At 52.2% G+C, this 17,333-nt stretch overlaps 1 protein-coding gene across 1 annotated transcript; it reads right to left on the minus strand.

Moving 5' to 3' along the window:
- Positions 1-1,688: 1,688 nt before the first annotated feature.
- Positions 1,689-9,184, minus strand: PHOX2A (paired like homeobox 2A). The gene is made up of 3 exons (XM_034435862.2): positions 8,968-9,184; positions 5,519-5,706; positions 1,689-2,191 (listed from the first exon to the last, which is right to left on the minus strand). The coding sequence occupies exons 1-3, from the start codon at positions 9,179-9,181 to the stop codon at positions 1,736-1,738; spliced, it is 858 nt and encodes a 285-aa protein (XP_034291753.1). The 5' UTR covers positions 9,182-9,184; the 3' UTR covers positions 1,689-1,735.
- Between the last annotated feature and the right edge of the window lie 8,149 nt (positions 9,185-17,333).

Consider the following 17,333-nt stretch of genomic DNA (forward strand, 5'->3'; position numbering starts at 1 on the left):
TAGCTGTCCTGAAGGCAGGATTTGGGGGGTGGGTGATACCCCAAGGCCCCACTCTGAAGCAAAGCAGCCCAGCTGGATTACCACACTGTGGTCATTCCCAGTCCAATCTGTGAACGGGGCAGAAATCCATTCATATTGAGGAAGAAAATGATCCAACAAGACCTCTGTGCAGATAGCAAGACCCCCCCAAAATAGCAAGACCCCATTCAGATCTCAATCATGTTTGCATTATGGATTGCCAACCTCAAGAAGAACTTCTTCCTTCTCTTATGGCAAGATTCATGACGACGACGACGATGATGATGATGATGATATCCATTCAGTCATTTCCAACTCTTGGTGATTCCATGAACCGATCCTGGACAACTTCTTTGAGTTGTTCTGTGCTCTGGCTGGTGCCCACTTTGATGGTGGTGAGGTCCTGAAGATGGATCAACCCCACGTCAAAGGGAGTAGCAAGAAGGAATGACCTGTTGCCCTCACCCAGAGGTCCCTTCTCCTCTTCTCCAAGCAGCTTCAGAGCTCTGTCCCCTCTGACAAGTCATCTTCTCCACCGAGAAAAAAATAGCCAGGTTCTATCCAGGAAGCCCTTGCTTCAAGAAGAAAGTGGACAGCCATTTGTCTGGCATGGGGTAGGGTCTCCTGCTCAGGCAGGAGGTTGGACTAGAAGACCTCCAAGGTCCCTTCCAACTCTGGCATTCTGGGTTCTGTTCTGTACCACCACCCAGCTCTTTGGAAGCTTCTGAACTGGGCATGGCGAGACCAGGAAGGGGGTGGGAATATAAAGAAAGGACAATAACAGCTTTGCCTCGCGCCCTTTCCCTATCTCTTTTGGAGATTCAAGATGGGGACACAGGACCTTCACCCCATGGCTAGAAAGAATCCCAGAGTCCGTAGGGAGGAAAAGAAGGAGGGGGGGGATGTGAGGGGGGGAAGGAGGCACAGTCTTCCCTCCTTCTTGGGGGAGGTGTGGAGCCTCTACTTGCAGAGCTGAGTTCATCCACTCAGACAGCCCCCTGAAACCCACGGGAAGCCTGTGGGAATTCAGCAGTTGTCTCTTGTCACCTGACCACCCTCAAAGTTCTTATCCCACCAGCTGTCAGTCTACCAGAAGACCTCCCTGTCAGGTTTTGTGAAGTGCATGGGTGCCACCAAGCTCAGCAGATTCTCCTTCTTGCTGACTCCAACCCAGCTGTAGATAGACAGGCACTTCAACCAAGCTGATGTGCTGGACTTCACCTTCTCTCATCCACAGCCTCATGAATGTTCAGGCAGGAGATGAGAGGAGGTGTAGTCCAGCCAATGTGGTGGGCCCCGGGTTATTCTTCCTCATGCACCAATGGAAACATCTTGAGCAGCTTCATGGAGCAACGGAGAAGCTCGGCTGGTCCACCAACTCCTAAGTTGACTTTCATGAAGAAGATGCACATTGAACCCCTGGATCTCCTTCTTGGAGACCGGGTGGTCCATTCTTGGTTCCACCCCCAGGGCAGGAGATGACAAGAAAACAGGTCTCAACAAAAACAGGGTGTGTGCTGGTCATCATTGTCCAGGACTGTTTGAAGCCATTTCAGAGCTGGCTTGGCCAGGATGTCCAGAGATGCTGCTGCTCTTGAAGTTCAAGCGGAGATTCCCAAGTGGACTCTGCAGCCTTGGGGGCAAGCAGGGCAGGACCTCCGGCAGTGATGGGAGGGAGGGGACTGTTGTGGGTCAGCAGCATGTGGTTGTGCTTCTGTTAGAAGAGGTTGGCCTTGAGGGGAGTTGGCTTCCTGTGGAAGGAGGACAGCACGCCGGAGAAAGGTCCTGGCATGGCGGCTTCCGAGGGCTGCCAGGCCTTCAGCAGCTCAGCCGTGTTGGTGCCTCCGTTGCTGGTGCTCACACCCGCCCACAGGGGAGACTTGAGGGTGGGGGTGACGTGCCCAGTGCCCAGGCCTGGCTGGCCCGTGCCAGGGCTGGGGCTCAGGCTGTCGGCAGGACTGTTCAGGCCCCCGGCGGTGGGCAGGGAGGCCGTGCTGTCTGGTGTTGGGCTGCAGTTGGACTCCTTGGACTCGTCATCTTCGGAGGAGGATCGGGGGTCCGGCTTCTTGCCTGCCGCCGAGCTGCTGCCGTTGTTGTTGCCACCGTTCTGCCCTTTGGCGTTGGAGGCCCGTTCTTGCTTCCGAAACTTGGCCCGGCGGTTCTGGAACCAGACCTAAACCGGGAGAGGACAGATTTACTCCCCCAGATACAACCAGGGTGTGGGGTCCTTGGTGCTCTCTGAGCTTGGATGTTCCCTTTCATGACCCAACTAAGTAACATCATCAGTGCTAGAAGGTTGTGAGATTTGCCTTCTATTTATACATGTGGTTATCCTGCCAGTGTTGTTTTCTTCCTGGTGGTTCCCGATTGTTTTCTGCTTTGTTGTTTGTCTGGTATTAAGCCCTGCTTATCTGGGTGTTGGATGCTGGAGAGGAAGAGTTCTGGACCAGCCTTATCAAGGAAATGCCAAGAAGAAGACCACATTCCCACCTACACTGTCTAGGCAAGCTACTGGATATAAATGGAGAACAACCGCACTCTCTTTTAGCACTGATGATGTTACCTAGTTGGGTCATGAAATGTATGCAACAACCCAGCTCATAGAGCACCAAGAACCCCAGAGTTGTTCTCACTCTCTTCCTCCTCCTCCTCCTCCCCCTCTCCCTAAACCCCACTCCCTTCTAGCACTGAAGACGTTACTTAGTTGGGTCATGAAATATCTGTAAGATATGCAACCAAGCAAAAAGAATACCAAGGACCCCCACCCAGTCCTCCTCCTCCTCCTCTCCACAAACCTCCCTCCCTTCACAGCACAAATCAAGGTTCCTAATTGGGTCACAATAGGACTGCAAGAAATCCCCCAGGCTCAAAGAGCATCCAAGGACCCCCCCCCAGTTTCAACCCTGAGTGACCAACGTTCTCTTCTACCACAGAGCCAGGATGGCTGCAGCCCTGAAAGGAGCCCCCTCACCCCCCCCTTAACTGCCGGACCCAGCAACGGTCTTCCTTCTCTGCTTCTCCCCCCCCCCCACTTTCAAAAGGCAGCGAGTGTGTATTTGCAACACAAACGGCAATATTTGAAATGTAAATGGACCCCTACAAATGCCATGTATTTTTAAAATACTGTCCTTCATTTATATATGCTAAAATGATATATAAAATGGCATCATCATATAAAAATAAAAATCCTGCAAAAGAAGAGTCTGAATTTCTGGAGAATTTTCCATTTTCTTTAGGTGGGCTTTTAAAGGGCCTTTTATTTCTGCAGAGTTTCTTTTATTGGGAGAGAGGGTTCTATCTTTCTATCTCTGGTTTTTCCCTGATTAGATGACATGTCATGAAGTTTTCCTTTTAGCTATAAAGAAAGCCAAGCGGCTTGAAGAGACTGGACTCACGCGGAAGACAAAATCCACAAGCAATTTCACACCCTGCCCCATCTTTCCAGAGAATATCAGCAAAATCCGTTGCTTTTCTGAGGGGGGGGGGAATAGAAAGCCTTTTTCTCCGCAATTAAGCAATGTAAGTAGGTTAAGAAATTCTTATTTTTATTATTATTTGGCCCAGTTACAGCATTTTGATTTTTATATATTTTTACCCAAATGCCACACAATTAGTTTGAAATTGGCAACCATTCTAAATTTGGGAAGGGAGAATTCATATCACCCTAAATCGTTCGATTCCCTGCTTTAAAATTTGTTTTTTTTTTATCCAAAACTTAGTAATCAGCCTTACTTAAACCATTTTTATCCCAAGGAACTTCTTTCTATCTGACAAATAAAATGCCCTAATTATTCCCTTCAGCAAATTTGCTAATTTATCCCATTTACGTGCCCCGCCCATCTTAAGCACAGGATGCTGGGCAGTGAATGATTAAAAACAGAATTAAAAACAGCGCCCAAAATTGTTATTTGCAATTTCTTGGTACGGCAGAGGAGGAGGGTGGGCTGCGTGTGAGAGAGGGGAGAAAATCGCATTTGGAGATCAATCCTTTAACAGTCAACCTTAAGAATTCCTGTTAATACAGAAACGGATCTGGGGGAGGGGGACCCAAACGGGAAGAGCCCACAAATGTCTATTCCCCCGCATCTCCGTCTCTCCCCCCCAAAAAGGTAATTTAATTAGTTATTTTTATTTATGTGCTGTTTGCTTATATATTCCGCCTTCATTGTTTTTAGAAATAGCTACGTGGAATGATAAATAAATAATATTTTTTACAAAAATATTTTTTTACAAATAACAATTGACAAATAATGTTTTGCAGTCTATAAAATTGCAAGCATATGAAATGAAAAACCGTCTCTGGGTGATCCTGGAATCCAGAAGGAAAGCTGTTCAAAGCCCCTTAGTGCCCCTTCCTCACTTTGCGGCTGCTTGTCCCCCAGGTCTGTAAAGCTTCCTCCCTCCCGTTTTTTTAGGAGCTTTATGGACACCGGCCTTTCGCCTGGAGCTAAGCTTTACTGACCTCTCTGTTTTATCTATCATGGCTGATTTATTGTTGCTGTTATTTTATTTATTTTATTGGTGTGTCTAGCGTTTTACTCTGTTGCGATCCTCCAAGGCTTATGAATTGTTTTTTTTTTTAAGTAATTGGTCTTTTTTTAAAAAAAAAAGAAAAAAAAGAAAGAATATAAGTGAGGAAAGTAACACGCCTTTCAAAAGAGTAAATTAGTAAAATGCAATTAGTGAAATGCAAATTAACGAAATGCAATTAGTAAATTATGTAAGTAAACACAGGATTTCAAATTACTTGCAGAGTGATTCATAAAGGAAAAATCGAATTGCTATTAAGCTAAGAATAACTGTTTAACACAGTATAAATCATTAACTAGAATTATAGGATTAAATCGGCACTAGAAACCCAATTGAAATAAAGGAATTAAGCATTTAAAAAAGCTAGATTTCAACTGAATGGACTCTAAAAAAAATGGAATGGAATGGAATGATGAGGCTCCCTAGTTGGGTAATGAAACTTCTACAAGAAAACTCAAAAGTGCTTTTTGAAAAGGCAACTGGACTCTTCTTGTTTTTCGCTGAGGAAGAAGAAGAACAAAACGTTTCGTTTCTCATCCAAGAAACTGCATCGTTTCTACGAGCTGGATGACTTAGAATCTCCGCGGACTTTTCTACAAGGAAACCGAGCTCAGGCAGCACCAAGGATCCCTCGGAAATTAAATACGTGCCAGGATTTGGGGTGGATCCTGTTAAAGAGTCTGAAATCCGTTTTTTTCCCCCGTTTTCCATTTGTGGGTACCGGGGAGACATTCCTGCCACGGAACACCACCCCAAGAATTCAGGCCGGAGAATCAGCTGCGGGGGGAATCGCCTCCCTCCCTCCCGGGCTCAGGGGGTTCAGGGCAGCGCCCGGATGAGGGGAAGATGAGTCCCAGCCCACCCTAGTCGACCCCTGGCGCTGGCTGTGGCCGAAGGAGCGGGCGGGCGGGCGAGGGTCCCGCAGGCGTTTCAAGGCGTCGGGCTTCGCCGCCCCTCCCCAGCGACTCACCTGCACTCGGGCCTCGGTGAGGTCGATCTTGAGAGCCAGCTCTTCCCGGGTGTAGATGTCCGGGTAATGAGTCTCGGCGAAGACCCTCTCCAACTCCTTGAGCTGCGAGCTGGTGAAAGTGGTCCGGATCCTTCGCTGCTTCCTCTTCTCGTTGATGGTGGAAGGGTCGGAGAAGAACTTGTACGGGACTGGAAGGGGGGGGCGGGGAGAGGAGGAAAAGAGGGTGTGGGTTAGGACCCCCAGGAGGGGAGGCTGCGCAAGTTGGGGGCTAGTTTGGGGATCCTGGATCCGCGCAGTGACTCATCCCAGCTCTCTTCAGTCGTGCTGGGTTATAAGCGTTGGGTAGGAATCGTGGACTCCTTGGGGCTCTCTCAGCGAGCACTGATCATGTTACCTAGTTGGGTCATGAAACGTCTCAAGAAAAACAACCAAGCTCAGAGAGCACCAAAGACCCCATCCTCCTCCTCCTCCCCCCCTCTTCCTCCACACACCCCACTCCCTTCTAGCCCTGATGAGGTTCCCTAGTTGGGTCATGAAACATCTGCAAGAAAACCGCCAAGCTCAGAGAGCACCATGGACTTCACAGTCCAACGATGAGCTACAAATATTCTCCCTTATTGGTACGAATTGTAGCCCAGCACGCTCGTCTGCTGCCAACAGGTTGGCATCAGTGAAGGAAATGGATGCCAGGGCCATCTGCGAGGCTCACCCCCCATCCCTGAAGATGCCCAGCAGAAAACGTGGAGGTTTGTGGGGTCCTTGGTGCTCTCTGAGATTGCTGGTTTTCTTGCAGACGTTTCATGAACCAACTAGGTAACAGCATCAGTGTTCCGTGATGAAACATCTGCAAGAAAACCACCAAGCTCAGAGAGCACCAAGGACCCCCCCAGTTCAACCCTGAGCTACAAATACTCTCCTCCGTCGGTACTTAAGAGGTTGCTCCCCAGAAACAAAACATTAGGAAAGCCGTTTGCTGGGGACATAGAGCCTCCACGACCACCAAGGAATTGGGTTTCTTAGCCCCCGTTGTTCATCCACGGAATAAAGAAACAACTGCCGACGGCCAGGAATTTTGCGTCTTTCTGTCCGGAAACCTTGCCCGACTCTTCTCCGCAAAACGAAGCGGGGCGCGCGGGAAGACCCGGATTTAAAGACCCTTCAGCTGGAATGGATGAGGGATTTTTGCCCCCTCCCCCCCTTTTCACGTTCCAGATGCGGTTTTAGTTTAATTAACCGTTTGGAATCGGTTATTTAAGAGACGGAAAGGAAGCAGGCAGGCTGTCTCGTGTGAACGGCTCAGCGCGGACTCTGGGTAGCTCAGTTTAGGGAAAAGGTCTCATTCACACAACGGTTAGATTGGGAGGTGGTCTTGTGTGCATTAGTGGGTTGCGAGAACTCATTTCGCGGACGTCTTTCTCTCTCCCAGTTTAGAATAAGAGACATAAAACGGGGCCAGAGGGCGGGTCAGCGCCCTGCACCAGCTCCGTGTTTCCGTTTGTCGGGAAATTAAGGGGAATCTGTCGGTTCTGCGGCGCCCCGATTCTCGGAGTTCCTGGGCCTCGCCCGGGCTCTGCGGGGCCCGGAGTGGCGGCGCCTCCGCCGGGAAAACAACGAGCAATGAGGCATCCCCCTCAATCCGAGGACGCCCCGTTCCCACGCGCTGCTTCTGCCTTCATTCCTCCGACGTGGCCCATTTGAATAAATCCTGGAGCCGAAGAGAAGGAAGCCGCGCGTGTTCGCTCCCGGCCGGAGGCCGGAGAGCGAGCGTCCCCGCATCCCCTCTTGCCACTTTCTCCTTCCGAATTAGGCGATTCCCCGTTTCCTTTCTGCGCGACCAAATTGCTTTGGATCCACGCGTGACCGCGAAGCTGCGAGGTGGGCGCCGGGCGAGCAAGTCTGTTTTTCCCCGCGTGGCTTTGGCCGTTTCAGTGGCTGACCCGGAGGGAAAGGGCGAGGAGGGGGCTTCTGACGGAATAACCAGAAATAAATGTGAACAAATCACTTTTATGGATAAATTCCGTGTTCATACTCGAAGGAGATTTTTCTCCTCCCACCTGTCCGGATAAACTAGTTACCCGCAATCCACTGTGGCGCTAAACCAACTTGGGACCCTTCTGGGCCTCTCCGCGCCCGGCTGCCGTCGCGCAAGGTGCGGATCCTTCCTGCTCAGCTGCGCTTCTCCGGGCTGGAGGCGAAGGGGCGGCGGTCTCTGCGCTCCTGTTTGGACTTTGACTCGGCCCAAGCGCGGCTTCGAAGGACTCTCGAAACCCCGAGCGACTTCGCCGGTCAGCCGTGGGTTCCCGAGGTCGGAGCCGCCACCCATATCGGAGTCCTGCGCCCCAGTCCCCGAGGAGGGGGCCAGGCTCAGAGTCGGCGGGCCGGGAGGGCGGCACCGATCCGCCCGAAGGGACGCCATCCATTTGGGCCGCGCGGCGCCGGGCTTCCCATGGCTGGACCCGAAGGGCGGGTGGCCGTGACTTGGTTTCTGGGCGCCTCATTTCCAGACCACCGGTGTACTACAACTCCCATCGTTCCCCTCCTGAGCGGGGAGGGCGTTCCTGGGTGAGGAAAACGCTGGAGGTCTCCTTGCGGGAAGGGGAGAGAGGGGAGCCCTTCCCTGAGCCGCGCCCGGTATCCAAGACCCTCCGCTGGATCTGGACTACCGAGGCAAGGCCAGGGCTCTTCCCCGGATGCGGGGGCTGGTCGGGGGCGGAGAAGGCGCCCTTCCGACGGGGTGTCGAACTGCTGAGAACAGCCCACCAAGTCCCAAGTCCCGCGAAAGTGGTGGCTGCGCTTTTGCACATTGCGATGGTGACTCTTACTATTCCCGACCGTCGGAATTAATTCCCTCCGTGGAGGAAAAACCGTTTTCTGGCTGGAAGGAGGGAGAAAAGACCGACCGAAAGCGCGGCTCAGCACCGACGGCTGGGTTCTGGGGCTGCCCAGCTGCGCCCCCCCACCACCACCCGAAGCCAACTCTGGACGGGCGGGAGCGCCGTTATAGGAGCTCTTGGGGGGGGGGGGCTTTCCTTCCCCTCGGATTGCCGGAGTGCACCCCTCCAGAAGAGCCACCATGCCAGGAAAGCTCCTCTGGGGGAGAGCCCATCCTCTCTACATTCCTCCGGTGAGCCGGGCGGTTCGTGGGTGAGCCGGTCCGGGGTCGTCCGTTCCCCCCCCTCCACACTTTCGGTCCCCGGACTGGACCTGCTCGGAAAGCAGCAAAGTCTCCCCAAAGACGGAGGGAGCCCCTTTGCCAAATCAGATCCTTCCCTTCCATCACCCGGGACCCTTCCCGCCACCCCTGCGACCCTCCAGAGCCCCCGACCCTCCATACCGCAGCGCAGCGGGCAGAAACTACACGGGGTGCCCGAGGGGGAACTCCGGCCAGCTGGGGCGGCCCATCATCCCCTCCCTTCCCCGGGAATCCCGGCGGCGGCGGCGGCGCCTACCTGCGGCGTAGGGCGAGGGCTGGTGGTCGCGCAGGGCGCCCAGGGCGCAGCTGGCGGAGGCGAGCGGCGGGCATGCCGGGCTGGCGGCGAAGGAGCTGCGGATGGGGTTGTATTGGAAGGAGCCGGCCTGGCTGCAGGAGCTGAAGTCCGCGTACGCCGACGCCTCCATGGCCGCCATGCACGAGTCGTACGAGTTCAGGTAGGAGTAATCCATGGCGCCCAGACCCCCGCTCCGGCTCTGCGCCCGCCCGCCCGCCAAGTGGCGGCGCAGCGACGGGGCGGGCGAGATATACTTGGCCGGCTGGGACCGGCGGCGGCAGGAGGCTCGGCGGCCAAGCCCCCCTCCGCCCCGCCCCGCCCCCTCCCTTAACCCTTTCGGGGGTCCCGCGCGCGCTCTTGCCCCGACGGGTTGCCCCTCAGCCTGACCCTCTTGGCTTTGGAAGGGGGTCGCCGGGAAAAGGGGCTCAAAGCAGATCAGCGGCCCTCCTCTCCGCGAGGGTCTCTTTTCGGGTCTCCCCAAGAAAAGCTGCCTCTCCCCCAAGTTGCAGAAGGGGGCCTACCTGGTCTGGCTGATGTGTGGCAGCATCAGAGCCCAGCACAGGGGTTCCCAGCCTTGGCCACTTGAAGACTTGTGGGCTCTAACTCCCAGGATTCCCCAGCCAGCCACGCCTTAAACAGACTTGCAAAGATCGGCCTGCCTGGCTAGGATTTGGCCTCAAGAGTCAAATGGGAGTGGGCGTGGGACAGCCTCCCCATCCAGCTAAGAAACAGTGGGGGGTGGGGAATATTAGGAGGAAGAGTATAAATTTTCTCACTTTCTCAGGTATTGCTGTTGGGTTGGACCTCCCAGTGTGCCCAAGGGAGGGTCTTTGGTGGGACCCCCATTACAGGGCATTTTCTCAGGATGGCTCCATTGTGCCCCCTCTCCCGTAATTCATAAGGGTCTCTGCAGCCTCATTCTGCCTTACAGCCCTGCCCAATGACCCCAAAATACCTGTTAGGGACAATAAATCAACTTTCAGGACGCAAATTCAAGATATCCCCTCCCCCCTCTCGTCTTTTCTGTTCACCAAGGAGGGTAGCAGTTAAGCCAACAGGATGGGTTGATGCGACACGTCAGGACTGCCCCCACCCCAATCCAGGTTAACCTTAATCCTTGCTTGCAGGAAGTTGTTGGTCTTTCACAGGCCTGGTTAAGCGTCTTGTGTGAATGTTGTGGTACCTGTGACTGGCCAGGTGTTGGGAGGAGCGCATCTCTGGGTCTGTTGGGCTGGCACTGCCCGGCCTGGCTCCCCTCCCCTGAAGATGGGGCAGATATTCCTCCCCAATCCCACTGCCTCCCCCTCCCCACAGCCGGACTGAACCCCGGGATCCTCTTGGGGGAAAGATTATTCAATTTGGGGGGAATCCACAGGCATTTCCTGTTGTTCATCCTGCGCAGGACTGCCCCTGGGCTGAAAGGGTTAAAATTGGGGGGAGGCTTAACGAAAGCAGGGGGGGTGTCATTGGCTGCCCTGTTTCTTTTTTCTTTTCTTTTTTAACGGAGTTTGGAACTGCAAGGAAAGGAGAGAATAAAATAGATACGCTTTCAAAATAAAACAAATGGAAGGAAATAATATCAGAGGAAAAGAAAAGAACTGCTGTATTTCCCTGTCTTGTTCTTGTAGACAGACAGACGGAGGGACGGACGATGTGCTCTCTCTCTCTCTCTCTCTCTCTCTCTCTCACACACACACACACACACACTCCTGCGCCTTTGGTTCTGTTTAACTAGGACATCTCCAAACAGATTCACGGAAGGAAACGTAATTGAAAAGTGAAAAGTGAAAAAAAAAAGACTTATTTTATTTTAACTAGGATTGGGTGCAGGATGCAATGTGCAAACCAAGCCGGCCCCGGAGTTGTAGTAGAAGGCTGGAGTCTCCGAGAACCAACTGAAAACACGTTTATTAACATATGGCCACAAGGATGGGAGTTCAGGGAGCCAGAGAAGATTCTTGGGGGCCCCCTCCGGTTCGAGTGAAATCCGCCCATAAATTAGAATCCCGATTCCCAACCTCAGCAATGTGAACTCCCAGACCCCCCCCCCCAGCATGCTTTAAGGTTTGTGGACTTCCAGAATTCCCCCAGCTGCATCCTTTAATCTGATGGACTTCCACTCCCAGAATCCCCCAGCTTCCAGAACTCTGGGAGTTGAAGTCCACTCACCTTAAACCTGCTGAAGCTGAGCCACCCTCCTACGGACAAACCTGGCTCTTCTCCTACAATGTAGAAATCACCAAGGAAAGCAAACCTCCGCCAGCTGCCTGTTAAGCCCCCCCACCCCCCAAGTAGCCAACATCCATCTTAGTTTCTGCCAAAGAGACATCTGCATTTCAGGCATCCTGCTTTTAAGCACCTCTTCCCACCAGACTTTTCTCCTTTGACCTCCATTTCTCGGACATTCCTGGAGGCTCCTTCGGACTCAGCAGCCTGCCTGGCCTGGCTGTGGTTGCAGAGCGGGGGGGGGGAGTCTAGGTGGGACTTTCTGCCCCTTCCAGATTTCCTGGCAATGTTGGGACTGAGCTCCAGAAAGTATATCAAAAAGATGTTGAGAGGATCCCATCTGGGTTGGCTTTATCTGCCGAGTATTGAACTCTGGCTGGAGCCCATCCTCCCTCGGGGACTTCTCTCTCTGCTTTGGGCTGTTCTGGCTGTAGTACTTAAAACCGCTAGAATCTACGGCGACCGTAGATTCGCCTTCATTTGTAAGCTGTGGAGACTCTCAGAGTACAGAGAAGAGCAACCAAGAGGATTAGGGGACTGGAGGCTCAAACATGCGAAGAACGGTTGCTGGAATTGGGGAAGTCTAGTCTAGCGAAAAGAGGGACTAGCATAATGGCAGCGTTTCAGTATCTTAGGGGCTGCCCCAAAGAGGAGGGGGGGTCCACTTCATCTCCAAATGAAGGCGGGACAAGAAGCAACGGATGGAAGCTTATCAAGGAGAGAAGCAACCTGGAGAAACTTCCCAACAGTGAGAACAATTAACATCGGAACGACTTGCCTCCAGAAGTTGTGGGTGCGCCCGTCCCTGGAGGTTTCTAAAAAAGAGACTGGACAGACTCTTGTCTGGAATAGTAGAGGATTTCCTGCCTTGAGCAGGGGGTTGGACTAGAAGACCTCCAAGGTCCCCTCCAACTCTGGTATTCTGTTATCCCGTAAACGACAGAAAAGGCAGCAGTCGTCTCTCTTGCACACCAGTGCCGTTGCCCGGTGTACCCCTTGCACAATAAATCACGGATGCACCCCCAGCCCCCAACCCCGCCCTGCCAATGGATTCCAGGAGAGAAGTTGGCGATTGGAGTGCTGTCATTCCATCTCTTCCCTTTGATCATTCCGAGAAACGGGGAGTTTTCAGTTGGTGGATTCGATGAGGAGACAACCTGGTCGCCAATTCCCCTCCCGTGGAGCCTGCCTTCCTAACAACTGCTGGGGATGATGGGTGTGGTGGTCCATCCTTCTGAAGACTCACTCCTTCGGGGAAGACTCTTCCAGGTTTTTCCGTTTTGAAAATAATAATAAAAAACGTTTAACAATCCAGCTGCCCCTCCCCATCGTTTTCAGTTGGGCTCTGTTGCCTTTGTTTATGCAGCCCACCCACCCCCGTTAGGGTAAAAGCCCCCCTGGATACGAATGCATTTGAAAGCCCGGGCCCTTTCCCCCGCTCCCACCCCAGGGGCGCAAAGCAGAAGGATTAAGGGCATTTTCAAGACAAACACTTTCGCTAAGGGAGATTTCAAAGTCTAAATCAGCATCTAAGCCTTTGTCCGCCCTTTCGAGGGGGGCGACTTTTCCGCAGGAGCCTCTCGAAGAATTGGGGGGGGGGACGGAGGAGGGGAGGTTGGCGATTGGCAGGGCAAAGCGCTGGCATCCTCCGCGATTTTCCAAACGGGCCAGGAAATCAGAGACCCGAAGCGGGAGCAGCGCGGCAAAAAATCCGTTGGAGACGCCAAAACCTTGCTGGAAAACCAGCAAGCAACTGTTGCACTGGGGAGGCCGGCGGGCACGCGCGTGTGCGACGGCTGGGACCAATTTCCTGCTACCCTCATGAGACCAGCTGGGTGAAGCTCCCTGCACAGAAGAGCCTCGCACAAGCCTGACTCGTGGTCGTGAGAAATTGGCCCCAGCCTGCCCACGCGCGCGCGCACACCGGCCTTCCCCGTGCAACCCTTCCATGCAAGGCTTTGTGTCCCTGGACAGGTGGAGGGATTGGCACCAGGTCATTTTTTGCTTTATTCTTTATTTATTACATTTCTGCGCCGCCCATCTCGCTCTCAAGCCACTTCGAGCGGCTGACACGCTGATTTTCAGCAGCCAACGGAGGGCCCCTCCCTCCCCCCCCGAGTCTTTTCCTGACCTCGAATCGGGCCGCGTTTCATCCCGAGGTTTGCTTGAAATCAAGTTTGGGGCGAGAAGGCTGCAGTTTCTCCATTGTGTGTATGTAAAGGGGGGGGGGGCGGGGAAGGGAAGGGGCCCCGCGGAGAAATTTGCAAGCCCGCCTCCGAGTCCCCACATTGTTAATCAAAGGACCCGCCAGATTCGTGAATGGATGCTCATTCAAAAAAATGTTTCCCGGCCTTAAAATGATGTTGGATTGTATCCGGAGAACGCTTAATGAGTGGAGAGGTTTCTTGCTTTAGTCTAAAGGAAGAATGTAGAGCCTTTTTAAAATTTGAGGGTCTCTAGTTTCTACAGCTTTGCCTAACACTGAATCAATCCTTCCTTCCTTCCTCCCTCCCTCCCTCCCTCCCTCCTTCTTCCTTCCCTTCCTTCACCTTGTTTTCCTTTCCTTTCCTTTCCTTTCCTTTTTCCTTTCCTTTCCTTTCCTTTTCCTTTTCCTTTCCCTTTCCCTTTTCCTTTTCCTTCCCCTTCCCTCCTTCCTTCCTCTTTCTCTTTCTCTCCCTCCCTCCTCTCCTTCCTATCTACCTATCATCCAGACTGGGGGGATTCTGGGAGTTGAAGTCCACAAGTCTTAAAGTTGCCAAGGTTGGACACTCCTGCTTTAGACTTTGGCTTATATTTAAAGGGCAGGATTGGATTTGATGTGCTCTGCCCAGCACCCCCAAATGTCGGTTTATTACCTCCCCCCTATGAAATTTTGCAGATCAGCTTTTGGGCTGCTGTGAAACAGAATCTTGATTCCTTCGCTGCCTTCTTCGCTCAAAAGTTGCAGGTCAGCTGTAACCATGTTGGGCGAGAGAGGCTTCTCTGGACACTTGGCCAGTTCAGCCCAGACTATGTGAAGCCACAGATGGCAGAGTAAGATGCCAGGGACCCTCTGAGGGCGAAACCGGCACATGGCTATGACCCAACATTCAACTCACCTTCCTGGATGGCTCACAACGAGTTGAAGCCTCAATTCTTTCTTTCTTTCTTTCTTTCTTTCTTTCTTTCTTTCTTTCTTTCTTTCTTTCTTTCTTTCTTTCTTTCTTAATTTGTTTGCCATCCATCACGCCACAAGGTGACTCTGGGTGGCTTTACAACCTTGAAATGAATATATATATATATATATATATATATATATATATATATATATATATATATATATATATATATGTGTGTGTGTGTGTGTGTGTATATGTATATGTATATGTATATGTATATGTATATGTATGTATATATATATATATATGTATATACATACATATATATATATATATATATCAACACACACATACACATATGTGTGTGCGTGTGCATAATCACATTAAAATTACATTGCAGGTTGTCCTCAGCTAACAAAGGGTTTAGTGACTGTTCAAAGTTACAACTGAAAAAAATGGACAGAACCATTTTTCACATTTATGACCATTGCAGCCTCCCCAGGGTCAGGGGATCAAAATTTGGACACTTGGCAATTGACTGCTGCATCCCTGGATCACGTGATCCCCTTTTGCGACCTCCTGACAAGCAAAGCCCGTGGGGAAGCCAGATTCACTTAACAACCATGTTACTAACTTAACAAATGCAATGATCCACTTAACAACCGGGCAAAATTCACTTAACAATTGTCTCGCTTAGCCACAGAAATTTGGGGCTCAGTTATGGTTGTAAGTCGAGGATTACCTGTACACTACATTACATTACATTTGCAAGGGCTAATGGGCCTTGGTCTCCTCAAAGGGAAGGGCCATGCTCCTGTATGGGCCCCTTAGCCCCGTGTCCAGAGGCAACCCCCCCCCCCACCATGGCTCACCCTGGACTAAGGATATCCCTTGCTGTCTGGGGCTGGCCGGTCAGCGGAGGGTAGGTCCTTCCCCTTGGCAGAGGGAGCCCAGCAGGATTCCAGCGACCCCCTCCCCAACCCATCCGCGGAAGCCTCCCCCCTTCCCCCCACAGCTGGAGGGGAGACCGGGCTGGGGAGAGAGGGGGGAGGGAGGGAGGGAGACGGGCAGGTTGCTAAACTAGCTAATTAGATCAAGGCGCCTGGTGGAAGAGAGTCCCAACTGTCAGCCTGCCGGAGTTGTGAAAAAGTTAATTGAATTAAGTTTTCCCTCTAAACTAATTAGGCAGGAGGCTGCCACGCGAAGGGAGGAGGAGGAGGAGGAGGAGGAGGAGAGGCGCGCTTCCCCGCTTGTCCCGAAGCCGGGAGGGGAGGGGGGCACTTCTGGAGGGGAGGGGGGAACCTGACAAAGAGAAGAGGGGGGAGGGGGAGGCGGGAAGTGCAGCACCTGCTCTGCAAATCAAAAGTCGCAGGTTGAGTTTGCGGCCAGGCTGCTGCAAAAAGGCACGAGTGGGTGGGTGGGTGGGTGGAGGAGGACTACGACGGGGGTGGGGGGGGTTGTCTTTATTTTTCTCCTCCTCCTTGCCACGAGTTACGTCATCCTTCTCTGCTGGAGCGCCGGTGGGCTCCGTGGAGAAGAGGCGCGCGGGGGTGGGGAGGGGGGGCAGTGAGAGTTCTGCATTGGAGCGGGTGTCTTCATTTAGGGTCGGGGGTCTCTTTGGGGAAGATTTCTTTCCTACTCCCAGATGGAATGCAGACCTTGGGAAAGAACGGAGTTTAGGAAGACTCCGATTGTAAGCCGCATCGAGACGGGGGGGGGGGTTTGCGCGTGTGTGAATAAGTTTAATAAATTAATAATAATCGATACATAAGTACAGGCAGTCCTTGAGTCACAACAATTCATTTAGTGACGGTTTGAAGTTACAATTGCACTGAAAAAAGGGACTTATGACCATGTTTCACACTTACGACCGTCACAGTACACCTATGTCATGTGATCAACATTTGGATGCTTGGCAATGGTTCACATTTATGACCATTTCAGTGTCCCGGGGGTCACGTGATCCCCTTTTGCGACCTTCTGAAAAGCAAATTCAGTGGAGAAGCCAGGTTCGGTTAACAAACTGTGTTACTAATTTAACAATGGCAGTGATTCCCTTGTGGCCAGAAAGGTCATAAAATGGGACAAAACTCACTTAACAGCTGTCTTGCTTAACAATGGACATTTAGGGCTCAATTGTGGTCGTACGCCAAGGACTACCTGTACATCTGAGCCAGGGTTAAAACAGGGTGAATCCAGTCAGGGGCCGGGGGCTTAGCTCAGAGGTGGGGAGGGGGCTTGTGTGTGGGGGGGTGTTTCTGCAGGATATGTTCAAAATAATCAAAATAGTGCAACAGGAGCCTGGAGGGTTTTGTGTTGCCTATTGTGGCTGCCATCTTAACTTTTTTTGACCGTATCCTATGGAGACCCATGGAGGTGGGCAACCTTTGGACATGCAAGGGCCCCTCACCATATTTTGTGCTGGAGCCAGAAAGCAGAAGGTTCCTCATCACACAGGGGGGAGGGATTGGGGGCCATTGAGAGAGTCCCGGTTTAGGGGGCAACCCCCGATTTTCCACCTGAACATATCCAGCAAGGACACACTATTGTCCAAAGCACCAGAAGGCAGGACAAGAAGCAACGGATGGAAACTGAGCAAGGAGAGAAGCAACGCGGAATTAAGGAGAAACTTCCTGACAGGGAGGACAATTAACCAGTGGAACAGCTTGCCACCAGAAGTTGTGGGTTCTCCATCAGTGGAGGTTTTCAAGAAGAGATTGGAATTTGTTCCATTTGTCTGGAATGGTATAGGGTCTCCTGCATGAGCAGGGGGTTGGACTAGAAGACCTCCAAGGCCCCTTCCAACTTTGTATTCTATTCTAGGCAGAGTTTGGCAAGGACTGGGGAAACAGCCTTGTCCTCTTCTAAACCCACAGCCAGCCAGATGATGTGTGTGGCAGTGAAGGTGCTGCCTTCAGACTGGGGAGACCCACTTCCGGGACACAGAGTTCCCCCAGGGGATGGAGGAGCACCGCAGGGGATCTGCAAAAATATTAATATTAA

This window comes from Pantherophis guttatus, chromosome 5 (genome assembly GCF_059756535.1).
Source record: "Pantherophis guttatus breed Tessera chromosome 5, ASM5975653v1, whole genome shotgun sequence".
NCBI classification, from domain to species: Eukaryota; Metazoa; Chordata; class Lepidosauria; order Squamata; family Colubridae; genus Pantherophis; species Pantherophis guttatus.